The sequence below is a fragment of the Populus euphratica genome, unplaced genomic scaffold, assembly GCF_000495115.2.
Source record: "Populus euphratica unplaced genomic scaffold, PopEup_1.0 scaffold10.1, whole genome shotgun sequence".
NCBI lineage: Eukaryota > Viridiplantae > Streptophyta > Magnoliopsida > Malpighiales > Salicaceae > Populus > Populus euphratica.
Genome location: NW_011499856.1, coordinates 481,283 through 498,234, shown reverse-complemented (window position 1 = coordinate 498,234; position 16,952 = coordinate 481,283). Strand labels below are relative to the sequence as shown.

The window sequence follows — 16,952 nt, the reverse complement described above, 5'->3', positions numbered from 1 at the left end:
TTTTAGTATTTTCAAATCATTTTAATATACTAATGTTAAAAATATTTTTAAAAAAATATAAAAATATCATTAACATATATTTTAATATAAAAACTTATTTAAAAAATAACATCAATTACAATGTTAAGTTCTTCCAGTAAAATGATTACAGTTTAAAAAACACACCACATATGTGCATTTAAATGAATTTATTTATATTAATTTAAAATTTTCAATATAAAAAATCATTAAAAAAAGAAATAAGTATGATTAACCATTGAAATAATCTCCTGGGATTTTAAATAGGATGATATGAAAAGCTGTTTTTTTTTTTTTTTTTGGTCTCACCCTCCAGGTGAAAAGGATTTTGGCCTAGTTTTCTTTTATGGGACAATTTATCTTCCTTGATCCTATCAAGTATGTTGTAACCTTAATCATTCAAATATACACTAAATGCATCCTTAATACATGTAAGGCCCCCCGGGATTAGAAATAATAACATTTTTAATCATAAAAATGTGCATTAATCGGATGGTTCAATCGAAGCGCCATAATTAATTCCTCACGCATACACTTGTTTTTGAAATTGTGTCATTTTTTTAATTAAAAATATATTTTTCAAATTTTCTGCCCGCTACGCAATAAATTTACTTTTTATTTTTTAAAAAAAATATTATAAAAATTTATAAGATAAAAAATATTTTTTTTAATATTAATAATAATTTTTTAAAACAGTTTTAATTATTTTTAATAATAATAGTAATAATAATAATATTTATAACATAGACATTTTGAATTACAAGAATAATAACAATATTTATAACCCATATTAATATATTAAAAAAATTGATATAAGATTAGTCATAAACATATTGAGACCCGACATGAAAATGAAAGTGATCGTGGCCAAGCTTAACATCGGTTTAGGTGAGTATGTATTTAGGTTCAACATAATAATGATCGTGGTTGTGATCAATAGTATTAATAATTTTTTTAAAATTTATTGTTAATGATAATATTAATTAGTAGTAATTTTTAATTTTATATCTCAAATTAATTTCATGGTTGTCTTTCAATATTAAGAATATTTTTTTTCTAATTTACTAATTGTTTTATTAATAATATTAATTATTATAAAAATAACAATATTTATAACACAAAAGATAATTTTTTTAATATCAATACTTTTAATTATAGTAAAAACAATAACATTCATAATACAAATAATATTGTTTTTAATTCTAATAATATTCACAACATAAATAATAGTATTACTTACATTAAAACTTTGAATCATTATAAAATTAATAAAATTATAATACAAATAATAATATATTTGATATAATTAAATTGAATTATAAAAAAAATATTTAGAACATAAATAATAATGTTTTGATATCATACTTTAAATTATTAAAAAATAATATTTAGAATATAAAAAATAATATTTAGAATATAAAAAATAATATTTAGAATATAAAAAATAATATTTAGAATATAAAAAATAATATTTTTTATATTAGTATTTTGAATTGTTTAGTAATTTTAACAATACTAGACTCCGGGTTCACTTTTTATTAATATATAAAAAATATCATAAAAATTATAACATAAATAATAATAATAATATTTCTCACATAAATATTAATTTAAGTACCATGTGCGGGCCTGGTCTGCCCAGCACTCAGGTAGACAATCCAAGCATCCAAGGCTGGGCAAATCAAGAAATAGGTGGCTGCAGCCTGAGACGTGGCCTGCCCAACGCCTAGGCCTACTAGTGAAGCGCCGGGTATCCACATCCCCAGGGGACGTGGATGTGTCTCTACCAAGACGCTTGGGGCTGCTGACTACAATGTGACTCACGCTCACACCAAATAAAAGCACTCACAATGTACAATTTCTATACTACAGTGTAGAAGGAAGTAATCTACAATGAATTTACTTATTGAAATAAAACACTTACCATTTTTAGTTATAATTAATTCCTTTTAAAGAAAGGCTTGTTTGGTAAAGATTTTCTTCCACGATATCTCTTGCGTAGCAAAGAATACGATTTGTGTAACTTCTATTAACAGAAGTTAAATTGAAGAGTTAATTGCGTGCCTTCATTCCAACAGATCTGTTTTTCAAATTATTTTTTTATAAAAAAATACATTAAATCAATATTTTTTTATAATTTCAATATGATTATATAAAAAGTAAAATAAATTATTTGAATTAAAAAATATTTTTAAAAAATAATCTGCACCACGTAATCAAACCTACATCAGCGCAGAGGATAGCATAAGCAAGGAGGCTACGTCTTGCAAGGTCACCTCTTAACAAGGAGTTGCCGCTCAGTGGACGTGTAATAAATTCTTGGCATTTGACATTGTTGGATGGATGTGTAGAAATCGAGACGGTGATGTTCATTGATGGAGAGGTTCGACATAAGAAATGGGGTGGACACATGACAGGCAGATGAGCCCCATCAATCCAGGTGTTCTTAAAATGAAAAACAAACTTAAACAATAAAAATCAAGAAATTCTTGAAATTATGCAAGAAGGGCACTTTGGGAATATGTAATTATTTTTTAAAGTATTTTTTATTTTTCAAAAATTATTTTTAAACGGTGGTAGCTCAAGCAACGGTGACACTGGCGTTGGTGGGAGTAGGTGTGCAATTCGTCCAAGTCCTTGTCCATGGTGGTAGGTGAGCTCTGTAACCGGTACTGGGTCTCCATCATCCATTACCATTTCTCAGGAAAAAAAATAGAAATTCAATTTCTTTCCTATTATTATAATGTTTCACGTTCAACGATGTATGCGCTTGTCTCGGTTCTTCGATTATTTTTTTCCGGGAAATATTACCGCCCGCAATCGGTCAAATGCCTCTACCTTTTGCCTTTAACGTGTTTGTAGAGTTTAGGACGCCGTGTGTTCATGCGATGCGGCATCCTGAATATACTATTAATAACACTGAATAAGAAGAATAAATTGAAACAAATACTATCTCCAAATAAAAATTAAAACCATTAATTTATAACTGAAACCTTGCGGTGACTTGTAAAACTCAAATCAGAGAAAAAATTCACTCGCAACTTGGCAGCCAAGTTTGACAAATACTAGGTACAGTGAAACGCAAATTATATTAAACTAGAAGGAGGGAGGAGGAGGAGGAGGATATGTTTGTTTATGTCTGTGATTGGAGCGGTGTTTTACCTCAATCGAAGGTTTAACTTCATAAAACTATCTTAATGTCAAAAGCTCATTCTCAATCACATTAAAATAATGGAAGGTAACGTGAAGGCGAAAAGAAAGGGGCTTTGTATGGTTTAGGTGGGTAGATAGCATGCGCGGAGGTGAACCTGACACGGCAGCAGCAGCTACGCCGTTAAGGGTGACGGCAGATTGCAGGCGGCTACTAACTAACACCTACGTTTGAAGGCTGACTTTTTGAGAGTGTACGTGAAGGTTGTACTTGTTTTTTTATAAAAAAAATATTTTTAATAAAAAAATAAATAGTTTTTTAGTTTTTAAAATTTATTTTTAACATTAATATATTATAACAATTTCAAAACATTAAAAAAAATATATTTTGAAGAAGAAAAAAAATAAATTTTAATGAAAAACAAATTAAAATGTACTCCCAAACACTGTGGCAAGATTTTAATTGACTGGGAAGATTGGTGTCCTCGTCCTCCTCCTCCAAGTTTGGACCTTTTCCTTTAAAACGTTGAAATGTGCACTTTCACCAAATCTTGATGAGACAAAGATACTCTTAACGGAGAGAACTCCCTTCCATCTCTCATTGATTGTTTGTGAAAATGATTGAACAACTTCAACGTTTCGATTTTCTTTTTGGTTTTATACGTCATGATAGTATTTTAAGTCTAGATTTTATGTATTGTGGTAAAATTTATTGGTTTGGTCATAGTTATTTTTTATGATAAAGATGTTTTTGAATTATTTGATACATCAATCAAGACTTTATTTTTATTTTTTTTAAAAAAAATTATTTTAGTTGCATGCACACACCCTCTTATCAGTTTTATATATTTAAAAGAATTCAATGAATTATCGTAGCTCTATGATTTGATTCTTGAAAATCATGAAAATAAGCGAACCTCCTTCACCGCCAAACTAATTTTTGAGATTCAAAGTGAAATCTTTAATGTTAGAAGTTTACTATTAAGAGATAAATATAAAGTTTATTATTAATCAAAGAGATTAGCTTGATAGTTAATGAAATTTTCTCATTTCCTTAATTTCCAGGGTCCAAATCTTTTGATGAACTTCTATAGTAGTTTTAATTTTTCTAATATATTAGACATTTAAACTCCTCTAAACACTACCAGAAAATTAGCGAAAACCAATGGAATTATCGACAGGATCTTTTCAGCAGTAAACATTACCCGCATATATAATTTCGTATCTAATTTTGTCGGTATATACTGACATATAATTTTCATCGGCAATACGGTCGGTATATACTGGCTATATTACCGACATATTATATAGATTTTTGAAAAGTTGCAATGATATGATGAAGTAGATTTTTTTCAGGTAATTTTACCGATGGAATGACCGAGGGACTCAAATCGAGATCTCACGTACAATGACATGGCCAGTCATCGGTAGACTTATTGATGGGTATACCAACAAAATGTTTCTATCGGTAATTCCATCGGTGAAAGCCAATAAATAACCACATTGCCAACTCTCTCTTCCTCTATTTCTCTTTATTTTTCCTCGTCCCAAGTCTCCCCTCCCAAACTGTAGACAACCACCCATCCCAACTCTCCTCCTCTTCTCAACACAAGCACTCAAGTTTTTTATACTTTTATACGTGGTCACAACATCCGTTTTCCGAGCAATTTATTATGGATTTTATCAATTTTTTGTAAGTAAATTTATCCTTTTTAGTTTTAATATTCAAATATCAATTTTATTATTTTTTATCTTTTTAGTATATGTATTTTGTTAATGTATATACTTGTTTAACTGTTATTTGTCCAAGAAACTTGTAGTATGAATGTATAATTTTGTAGTTGTTATAGTTTCTTTTAGATTTTTTCAAATTATATTTATTTGTAAATTGTTAAAACTTGGTTTGAATTACACCTAATTAGATGTCTTGCGATGAAATAAATAATAGCTTATTTAATGGGTCCATTTTAATTTTTAACAATTATATTGTGGAGTTATGACTTTTGTAAATTTATATATGTATAAATTTGTATGGACGTTGACAATTGACAATTGATAATAAATATTTATCATAAGTATTTTTTTAGTTTATTGGATAATGTCGGAGCAAACCAATTTTTTTGTAAATTTATTTACGTAATATAGTTAATACATGTTGTTATTATAATTTTATTGAGGTTCAATAGAAGTCATGGATGATCATTCATGAATGTATTGAGACTCACTCTAAGGATTGTGGACGATGGATTATTGTAACAGAAGTTCAGGGTTTTATTAATTTCACAACATCTATTTCGAGGAATTTTACTTATAGCATTATTAGGTATCCATGCAGGAAATATAAAAATAAAAATTTTATGCATTAAGATGTTGTAACAATGCATCTTTGCACCAAAAGGTTCATGGAAGATTACTTGTATTGGTATGCATACAGAGAACTATTTGTTCCTAATAAGACCATGGTAGAAAGTGTGGTTGGGTTAACTTCTAATACTAGCAAAGTACATGAAGTTATAAATGACAACAGTAATTCTTACAGAAATATGGTTATGGATGCAATGAGAATGAATGAAGATAATATCAATGAATGTCTAATTGTAAAAGAAGAACCTAATGCAGATGTAACAAGGTTTTTTGACTTGTTGAAAGATTATGACAAACCATTATGGGATGGTTGCACGAACCACAGTAAATTATTGGCCGTAGGACACGTGTTCAATATCAAGTCAGATATATCTCATTCATTTTCTCTTCTCCTCCTACAAATCTTTTGTGTTTTTCATGGTATTTTTATTGTTTTGATTGTAGTTTTCAACATATTAAAAGATATAATTCTCCTTTCTTTATCTTTGTATTTTTTTACTTTTTCTTTTATTTTAATAATGATTATTTTTATGGTGTTCTTTGTTTTATGTATTGTTTGTGAATAAAATCTTGAAATCAACACACTATTAAGGTAAATATTTTTTATTCCTAAAGTCTTAAGTTTTTTCTTTTTATTTGATTATTTGTATTGCCATAATAATTGAAAATTTTGTTAAATTTGAATTGTTATTGTTGAATTTTATTATATTATTGTTTGTTATGCTTGTTATTATTTTGATTAATTTTAATTTTAATTTATGAATTGCTATAGATGTTAGTTGAAAATATATAGGTGTTGAATTTTTGTAGATATTACGTTGTATAGAGTTGATTTTACAATATTTGTGTAATTATTCATATAAATTTGTGTAAATGTATAGAATGAAAACTGACTCATGGATATTATCAATTTTTGTAGGTATGAAAACTGTGAGTAGTCTCTAATATAAGGAAGTTGTTGGTGATTGTTTTAAATAATTGAATTTAATTATTTAATTATTAATATAAATTTGTTTAGATGTGTAGAATGAAAATTTAATTATTTTATTGTTTGTATTGTGATAATTATTTGAAAATTTAGTCTCTTTTAATTGTTATTATTCAATTTTCCATGGAAATTAATTGGAAATGATGAATTAAATTTAATTATTTTATCTCAATTTTATTCTGTTATTAATTTTCATGTATTTTATTATTTCAATTAATTTTAATTGTCATCTATGTATTTCTATAGATGTTAAGTTAAAATATATAGATGTTAAATTTCTATAGATGTTAGGTTGTATATAAGATTTTTTAATGGAGTCAATTGGTTTGTGGTTATTGTAAATATTTGCAGGTTTGAAAACTGTGGACAGTCTGTAGTATAAAGAAGGTGCTTCTGAATTTTTAAAAATAATTGAATTTAATTATTTATTTGTATAAATTTATGTAAATGTGTAGAATGAAATCAACAGCACGTCTTCAACAAACGGTTGCAGTTAGTTCTTCTAGCAGCGAGAATGACTTATCCTTAGGTACTGATCATGAAGAGGCATATACGCCAACTTGTGATGTTGCCTCTTTTAGCGCAGTTTCACAGTGTAGAGGCGGTGTGTCTTCAAAGCAGAGTCAATTCACCCGTAAGTACTAGGCACAATGAAAGGAAGACCTTTCAATATTAGTTTGTTTAGGTTTTAGTTTTTTTTATACTTATAACATAATTTATGAACAACTAATTAATATTTTATTAATTTTATTTAATTATAGGTTCACAAATATTAAGGCTGTTTGGACAATAACATCGGCATTTAAATCATCTATAGAGATTTTATTGTTTTAATGTAGTTAGGTTTTCAGACATCCTGGATGGAGACTTAATATCGATACATGGTTTTGACGATTTCAGGGAGGTGTTAACTTCTAATTTTCAATTTATTTTTATAATTTTATATCTTGTACTATTTTTTTCAATGAATTATTTATACATAGCATGAATTTGAGTGGAATAACGTTGATAACAATGTTATGAGGAGGGTATGGGAGAATCACACGACAACTAGGTAACGTAAAAAACAATATAAGTTTTTGTTCTATAATTTTATGTTCTAAATTCTAATTTGTTACGATGGAAGTAGGTTGCATGATTTTTTATGACACATAAAAAAAGTAAAAAAAATATGAGAGAGATCACAGTCTTAAAGGATGTAATGAGGTGGCGGATTGGCAATAATTCAAACCACTATTCATCTCGGGGGATATATGGACACAATAGATTGAGCACGTGACGTCTGAGCGGTTCGCATGACACTCAAAGTCAAGTGCTAACAACCGCAACTAGCAAATTTATGGTTCGATGAACACGCACACCGATAGTTCTATCCCATTCAGTGCATATGCAAAGCGAATGGTAAGATTAATTTAAATGAATTATATCATTAATTAATTTGTTGTTGCTAAATATATTTAACTTGCAACTTTTTTTTCTTATAGGGTACATCTCTTGAACGTGAGCTTAGCCTAATGCAGCTGTTTGTAGAGACGCAAGTGCGGAGTCAAGACTGCCAAAAGGGGGTACAATAGTTCATGGACAACCATGCTCAACACTTCGTGGTATGTTCGTTCAATTATTTTATTTTATAATTTATTATTTTCTTGAATTAAATATGATGATTTTTTAATTTTCAAGAGATCTATAATAGCCGGTTGAGGGACAGATATGGGGACGATCCTTCAACCCATCCAAATTTCAATCCAGATTTGTGGATGGAGGTAGAATTGTCTGGTAGATCTGATAAAAATCGGGTCTGTGGGTTCTCTAACACCATGTTCGGAAACTTGTGGAAGGTTCGTAGTGTCTCTTAACCATTAAGAGCTTTCCATCAGTATCGAGCATCTAGTCTAAGAAGTTTATGGCCTTGAAATAACAATATGAATGACTCTAGATGGATTATGATTAGCTCCATTAGATGGTCATGGATATTTGATCAAGGATGGTGGATAATACATGTACTGCCCCTTTTTGGCCGTATGGTTGGAACAACTAACCTTTTCCTTTTTCATCGTTTTTCTAGTTTAATTTTATTTTTGAAACACATTAAATTTATAATGAATATTTAAAATAATATTATTTTTATATTTTTAATGTTTAATATAATTTTATTTGGTTAATTAGTTTTTTTATTATTAATAAATAATTTTTTAAAATATTTTAAATCAATATTGATAGTCTTAAAGATAGAACCATGCTATCGGTATTTGATCGAGAATTGCAAAAAAATTATCATCTATACTATAATTACTAACTGATATATTTCGTAGGTATTTATTATTGCTATTATTGATGGAATCTATCCGTTGATGATTATTATTGAAAATACAAATGAAATAAATTTATAACTAATGTTTTTAAGGGAAATTTTGTTTTTAGATACACTTTTGTCTGTAATATTATTATTTTTATGATAAAATTATGAAAAAAAATTATTAATAATTAATATTCTGACCAATAAAATCATCAATAATTCTGTTTACAATGTTAAAATAGTCTATGTATATATTCTTACTTGTCAATATCAATTGATGTACAAAATTAAGATTTTACACTAAATTCCCCTAGAGGTACCTTAATCATGAGATGCACGTCCAATCAATTAAAACCACCAACCCACTTACGTGGTAGGTTTAACAAGAAAGGAAGACAATACAACCTAGCTTATACGGCTAGCTATTAATGCAGATTAATCAATAAATTAAAAATTATGCAAAGCTATAAGGCATGATCGTGCTCCTTGACTTTTTTTTTTTTTTGGTATTTGGTGTAAAGCTCGAATCACCCGTTAATTTATATTAGGTATTTATACACCGCAGTCCACTCATGGAAGAAGAAAAAAATCATATGCTAAGCTCTGTGTTTAATTTATACAAAAAGTAAATAAATATTATTTTTCATTTTTTTAGCTATGTTGATGATAAACCAATTGAAAATAATTATATGGTGTTTGGTACATGTAAAGAATAATGCTAACAAATTAAAGACAATAATTAATCAATGATGGTGTCCATGATTCAACTGCAAAAATAGTCTCATCATACTCTCATCTCTACACGGCTTATAAGCTGTTTCCCCTGCTCTAAGCTCATCTTTCCTTTGATCAAGTTAGCCAAACATGACAAGGTGAGAAAAACATTTCGTGACGTACGAAACTAACGTGGCTTAGATTTAAGATAGAAAGTGACCTTTGCAAGAAGACAAACCTATTCTTGGAAACACGTATAAATGCAAAGTAGTTTGTCACACCATGGGATAAAATCTCTAATAAAAGCAAGACCTTATAGTTTAAAGAAAGATTTCTTTTATTAACTTTTTAGGTTGAAATCTTGAAATTAATATTAAGAAGATTTGTTAATCCTTTTCTCTTGAATACCTTGGATTGATCCTTTTTTACTTGTTTTTAAGATGTGTTTATCTTCAAAATACATTAAATTAATGATTTTTTAAAGATTATTTTAATATAATTTTAAATAAAAAATATTTTCGAACAGCAGGAGACTATCTCAATTTTAAGGGGATTTTGAAAACACAAGAATTAAAAAGGAAAAGGACAGGAAAAAAAGACTTTCAAGGATGACAGCCTTATCCCTTGAAGCTTGATAAAATCATCATAGATTAGTGGCGCCCACATTACATATTGGATAGGAATACAAAAAGGCATGGCAAATTAATTAATATGATGAACATATGACATTTTCGCCCACCAACCCGCCTTACCTACTACTATCCATGATTATTAATGTCAATCTCCTACCACCTCAAATGTAACGCCGTTAACTCTCTCTCCCCCCCCCTCTCTCCCCCCCACACACACAACCCTAGCTAGCAGTCACACGCTCCACCACCTAACCGGTGAAATTCAACTTCATTTCCTCTCTGATTTTTGTTGCTTATAAAGCCCAAGCTCTCCTCATTCTGTTGCTCCCATCCACCCATCACTCTTCTTCCTCAAGAATCCCCGCCTCTTTTTGACAAAGAAACCAGTTCCAATATCATGGATCTCCTCCTCCTGGAGAAGACCCTCTTGGGTTCTTTCGTAGCCATTCTTGTCGCCATTCTCGTTTCTAAACTACGTGGCAAACGTTTCAAACTCCCTCCAGGTCCCTTACCTGTTCCCGTGTTCGGAAACTGGCTTCAAGTTGGTGATGATTTGAACCACCGTAACCTCACCGACTTAGCCAAGAAATTCGGTGACATCTTCCTCCTTCGTATGGGCCAACGTAACCTTGTTGTCGTCTCTTCTCCTGACCTATCCAAAGAGGTTCTGCACACACAAGGTGTTGAGTTCGGGTCGAGAACAAGAAATGTTGTTTTTGATATCTTTACTGGAAAGGGACAAGACATGGTGTTCACTGTCTATGGTGAACATTGGAGGAAGATGAGGAGAATCATGACAGTCCCTTTCTTTACGAACAAGGTTGTTCAACAATATAGGTATGGATGGGAAGAGGAAGCGGCTCAAGTTGTCGAGGATGTTAAGAAAAACCCCGAGGCTGCAACCAATGGGATTGTTTTGAGGAGGAGATTGCAACTCATGATGTATAATAATATGTACAGGATTATGTTTGACAGAAGATTTGAGAGCGAAGATGATCCTTTGTTTAACAAGCTCAAGGCTTTGAATGGTGAGAGGAGCAGATTGGCTCAGAGTTTTGAGTATAATTATGGTGATTTCATCCCCATCTTGAGACCTTTCTTGAGAGGTTACTTGAAGATCTGCAAGGAGGTTAAGGAGAGAAGGTTGCAACTCTTCAAGGACTACTTTGTCGATGAGAGGAAGTAAGTTTCTCCCTTCCTTTCCTTCCCTTTTTTTTTTTAATTTTTAACAGATCGGATCTTGGCCGTTTAGTTTCTTAATTAATTAATAAATAATCCCGAACAATTTAGTAATCTATTAATATTAATCTATTATTATTATTATTATTATTAGTTCACTGCATATTCACTATTTTAGATTTTTTTTCTTGGGACTTAATATTCAGGCAACTAATCAAATCAATTCAAGTATATAGTATCTGGCCTTAAAAGCATGTTCTAGATAGATCATGATGTTAAGCATTAAAAAAATAAAATGTAAATTCTTGTATTAATAAAATCCCTCCTTAATATTATAATTCAACTCTTCTTTTTCTTCCTACTTATTCATCATTTACAGCGTCATGCTTAGGGAATTTGATTTTGATGGATAACTAGCCGACATTTCTAGTTTCTGTTCTCTGGACTGGCAGCTGCCATGTCCTCGTGGTTTTTGCCGTCTGGAATTTATAGTTTTTGGCATCTTGTGTGATTCTGCACATCGAGGTCTGTGTATATATATATATATACCTGTTTACTCTTGAAGAGCTAATCTTAGATTTATTATTAAAAGAATTAATTTAAAGTTGACCGGGTTAATTTATAATCCGGTTACAACCTGTGGTTCAACCGATCTGACCCGTAACTGTACTTTTCTTTTGCAATGAGTCTGTTTTAAGGTTGAGTTAGGCAGAGATGGCAATGGTTACTAACGAGGTTGTTATTGGACACTAGGAAACTTGCAAGCACAAATAACATGAGCAATGAAGGGTTGAAGTGCGCAATAGACCATATCCTGGATGCTCAAAAGAAGGGAGAGATCAACGAGGACAACGTCCTTTACATTGTTGAGAACATCAACGTCGCCGGTATGTAGTTTAATTTAATTATTTTCTATCCCTGACTAGGAGTCAGTGCCGCCGTTTCATGCTCACCTACTGGAAGGGCATTTTTGCAAGTAAATTAACATCCAGTACCCAAAACCCAAATGCCAACCCTCTGAGAAATTACAAGTAAAATCTATTAATATTAAGAGGTCCCCAAGTCACTTTCTATACAGACACGCACACAAGGGCTCGAGTCAGAATTGATGGTGTTAGGTTGCAAGTAGGAGCTGGACCACCACCCACCAGCTATGAGCCGTGGGGACGCCACCGGGCTTGATTAAAATTATGATTGTTGTAATGATTAAAAACTATTTTTTATTTTTTAAAAATTATTTTTAATATAAGAACTTCAAAATAATTTAAAAATATTTTTTATTTTAAATAAAAAAATTAAAAAAAACTCAAAATTTATAAAAACATAGCTTGCAGTTGTACCCAAACACATCCAAACATACACAGATTTATTTAATGCAGTTCAGGCACCTGAGATCTGGTCGAACCACCTCCAATTTGAGTTGTTACTTTAGGCTTTTCAGAAAGTTTCAAGTGTCATATGGGCATTATCCTTCTATTCCACACTTCACACACACACACACACAAACACACACACACACATACATACATATATGTATGTATATCTATGCATGTATATATCTATGTATAGACACACACAGACACAGGGAATGATTTTCTCACCTGCCCCATGTTAATTAACATATTTTTTTCTTCTCAGGAGGTAGGTGTGATAGTTAGACAGATTTGCGCCTTTCTCTATGTTTTTTTTTTTAATTTAAAATTTAGAATAAGATTTTGTTCATCTAAGTATATTCTTGTACGGGTTGAACTCAATAGTAGATTAATTAGCTAAATTAAAATTGATTGTTTTATGGAACAGCAATTGAGACAACACTATGGTCGATCGAGTGGGGGATTGCTGAGCTTGTGAACCATCCTGAGATCCAGAAGAAGTTGCGCCATGAGCTTGATACCTTGCTTGGACCTGGTCACCAAATCACCGAGCCTGACACCTACAAGCTCCCTTACCTTAACGCTGTTATCAAAGAGACCCTCCGACTCAGGATGGCAATTCCTCTACTTGTCCCACACATGAACCTTCATGATGCCAAGCTTGGAGGCTTCGACATTCCAGCTGAGAGCAAGATCTTGGTCAATGCCTGGTGGCTCGCCAACAACCCTGCCCACTGGAAAAACCCTGAAGAATTCAGGCCAGAGAGGTTCTTGGAAGAGGAGGCCAAGGTTGAGGCCAATGGCAATGATTTCAGGTACCTTCCATTTGGAGTTGGGAGAAGGAGCTGCCCTGGGATTATTCTTGCATTGCCAATTCTTGGCATTACTCTGGGACGTCTGGTACAGAATTTTGAGCTCTTGCCTCCTCCCGGACAGTCAAAGATCGACACCGCAGAGAAAGGTGGACAGTTCAGTTTGCACATCTTGAAGCACTCCACTATTGTTGCGAAGCCAAGGTCCTTTTAATTTCATTTCACACTTTTTATTTTTCTGGGTGTATTGTTACTGAAGGACTGTTGAAGAAGAAAAGCAGGATGGTTTTGGATGCGGGATCCAGATGGAGTTGTCTAATTATGATGATATAATGGGGGTGTCACTGTAAATCTATGAAGTTATGAACTCAAAAGGGATCTTTTTTAAGACTTGCAATAATTTCACTATCCAAGGATTTTGATTGAACACCTTGCTTGCCATCACTTAAGCATTGCGTTCTTTTGTATACATTTCTTGTCCCTTGGCATATTTCTGTTGCATTATGCTTCTGGTAAAACCTGTGTACATGGCCTCTGATGTACTATGATCATGAGCTACTGGTTTGGGAAGGGAGGTGTCCCTTAAGACATCATGTGGTCTGCTAGTGGGTTTGCAGAGAATTTCTTTTGGAAGCACATGTCTGTTATGATTGGTTGCTTGTCATTTCTCTTCTAGTTTGCTGTTTGTTTCCTAGTCATGTTAGTTTTTTGTTTCTTAGATTGTAGTTCTTTGCCTGGACAGTTTATCAGTACACTCTAAAAATTTAAAATTAACATCTAAAAATCACCTCACAAAAAAAATATCATGAATAAATAAATGAAATCAGACTGAAAAATTGACTGGTTAATAGCCGAAGATCTTGTGCGGGCGAGGAGGAGAGCAGGAAACACCTTCCCTTTGCAGATGGCCTATGCTGTGATATCCTTGGACACTCTACCTCGATTCTAAAATTCTCAAAAGCATAGAACGGATCTCCAGCTAACCCTATGCTCTCACCACCAACTTAAAGCTTCTCTTCAAGCTCTTCTTCCGGTGTCCTCAACCCTTCAATTAATCCCCTTAGTCCTTCCTCTACCTCCTCTCCTTTCAACTTTCATTGCCTTCTCCCATCCATCTTCACGCCTTTAACTAAGGCTACAAATCATAATCGTAGTAGGGAAGTTGGATCTAAAAACTCTTCAAGGACTAAAAAACTCACGATCAATATAATATATCTAGACTCAATCATTTCAGCCTAAAAAAGTAGTCAAACACCAAGTACAAGCTACTTATCAACTTGACTTAAAAAAATAAATATAAAATTAAAAAATTAATATATTATCTAATATATAAATTTTACTCTAAGCTACTTTGATTTTACAAACTCACAATTTTTTTTTACCATATATTTATAAGTTAAATACTGCAAGTGCTATTCTAGATAAAACTTTAAATGGTCGTAATAATAAAAGTTTCGACATAACAACCATCAAATGATATTCATATCTCCCCTCTTTCTTAAGAAGTTTCAAGTTGGAACACATAGCAAGAAACCTTTACATGTTTTGTAATTTACACTTGAAAGTTGAAAGAGAAATGTTGCTCGGGAAAAAAAAAAGGATTTGGGGAGTCCATAATAGATCAATTCAATTAAATACATATTAATATTATTTATATTAATAAGATAACATAAAAAATAATAATTAATAGTTATACATCCTCACAATAACGGCTAAATATTAGTAATTCTTCACCCTTGTAAATATGTTTGTTGCTGTTAACATATAATAGAAGAAAGAATAAGTTGAAAAAGAGTAAAAAACTCTATTAGTTCTAAGAATAATTGCTTCTGCAAACAATGTATACTTGGATGATAAATGAGCATGATTCATTATTATTTAATATGATTATACTTAGATTAATAACACAAGTTTTTTTTTTTGAACATTGTTATATTATCTCTTCCTGCTGCATGTATTCTTTATTTTTTAATAATTTTAAATACCATTATTCTTTTTAGACTAATATAACATGTTGTTTTATAATTTTAAATACCATTATTCTTTTTAGACCAGATAAACTAATATAACATGCCGCTTTGTTCTTTTTATGAGCTGTTGTGTTGCTTTGTTGTTTCTATGAGTTATTGTTCCCTGTCTTTCCCGTAAATAAATTTCTCATAATTAAGTAATTATTTTTTTTTGTTTTTTGCTTTATATTTTAGGCAAATTTTCTTTATTTTTTTTATTTCATCGTTTAATTTTAATTTTATTCTTTTATAATTAGCTATTAAAAATATTAGGGTTTATGATAATTTAGAGGTGTGGATATGAATATATTCAAATATATTCAAATTAAATGTTTAAATCTGCTAATTTAATAAATTAAGTTGTTATTTTCTTATTATAAGAGAATAAATTAATATTCATACAAAACTACAATTCTTGACATCTTTTACATTGACAGAGTAGTTTATTGAAATTTAATATTTTCACATGATTTGTTTGTAAGTAAAATATCAAGTAGAAATCATGTTTTTCAAGAATTGTTCCTCTTACACATACACTAAGCATTGTTTTTTAATTAAATATCTAGAAATGATTAAGTATAATTTAATCAACATACTTATTATGTGTATAAATATGAATTGAAATAGATTTTGATTTTGATGAATTGATGTATGTTTTGCTATGAATTTTATATGGAAGATTTAGAACTATTGTATAACTCAACTTACTTTTATTTAACAGTGAATTATTATATAGTTGTGTTAATTATTATGTAGGTACTAATGATGATAAAAAAAAATCCAACAAGTTCATATTAAATTAACATGTCACTGGATAAGTATTTCAAGTATAGATCTCTTGAGAATGAAGAGTCAAATAAAACTTCAAGTCATATAACCCAATCAAATTCAAAAAAATATTATATTGAAATCAACCCTGACACTCTCCTTACTAACCCTGGTTTAAGAAGATCAATTTATGAATACCATATAAATGATAGAGATGCAATTTGAAGAAATTATCTATAAAAAGGTCCTTGTCAACCTTCACATTATGATTTTCCTAAAAAATAATTTGGGAATATATCAACATTACGATGCTATAATCCAGCTTGGTTTGGTGCATACCCAACATGGTTAGAGTATAACATAGCTAAAGATGCTGCTTTTTACTTGTATTGTTACATTTTCAAGTTAAAAAGGGGTGTTGATTTGTTTGTGAGTGATGAATTTTAAAATTGAAAAAAAGAAGGGAAAGATTTGATCTTCATATTGGAAAGTTTAATGATAGTCACAATGCAGCTTGGATAAAATGTGAGAATTTAATGAATGAAAAACAAAGTATCATGACTTTATTATCCGAGCAAACAGTAAAGAGTCAAAGTGATTATCAAATTCGATTGAATGATTCAATAGAGTGTGCTCATTTTTTGTTACA

At 30.6% G+C, this 16,952-nt stretch overlaps 1 protein-coding gene and 1 long non-coding RNA gene across 2 annotated transcripts; one reads left to right on the top strand and one right to left on the bottom strand.

Annotated features, from left to right (window-relative positions):
* The first annotated feature begins 10,347 nt into the window (after nt 1–10,347).
* C4H (cinnamate-4-hydroxylase) lies at nt 10,348–13,953 on the top strand. Its single transcript, XM_011022755.1, has 3 exons — nt 10,348–11,344; nt 12,095–12,228; nt 13,142–13,953. The coding sequence occupies exons 1-3, from the start codon at nt 10,560–10,562 to the stop codon at nt 13,738–13,740; spliced, it is 1,518 nt and encodes a 505-aa protein (XP_011021057.1). The 5' UTR covers nt 10,348–10,559; the 3' UTR covers nt 13,741–13,953.
* On the bottom strand, nt 11,531–13,135 carry LOC105123238 (uncharacterized). The gene is made up of 2 exons (XR_841821.1): nt 12,925–13,135; nt 11,531–11,890 (listed from the first exon to the last, which is right to left on the bottom strand). It is a non-coding gene; the product is annotated as an uncharacterized LOC105123238 (long non-coding RNA).
* Nucleotides 13,954–16,952: the final 2,999 nt, after the last annotated feature.

Coding starts and splice junctions, on each gene's coding strand:
- C4H (XM_011022755.1), top strand. CDS start 10,560: ATGGATCTCCTCCTCCTGGAGAAGACCCTCTTGGGTTCTTTCGTAGCC. Junction 11,345..12,094: donor TACTTTGTCGATGAGAGGAA/GTAAGTTTCTCC, acceptor ATTGGACACTAG/GAAACTTGCAAGCACAAATA. Junction 12,229..13,141: donor TGAGAACATCAACGTCGCCG/GTATGTAGTTTA, acceptor TTTATGGAACAG/CAATTGAGACAACACTATGG.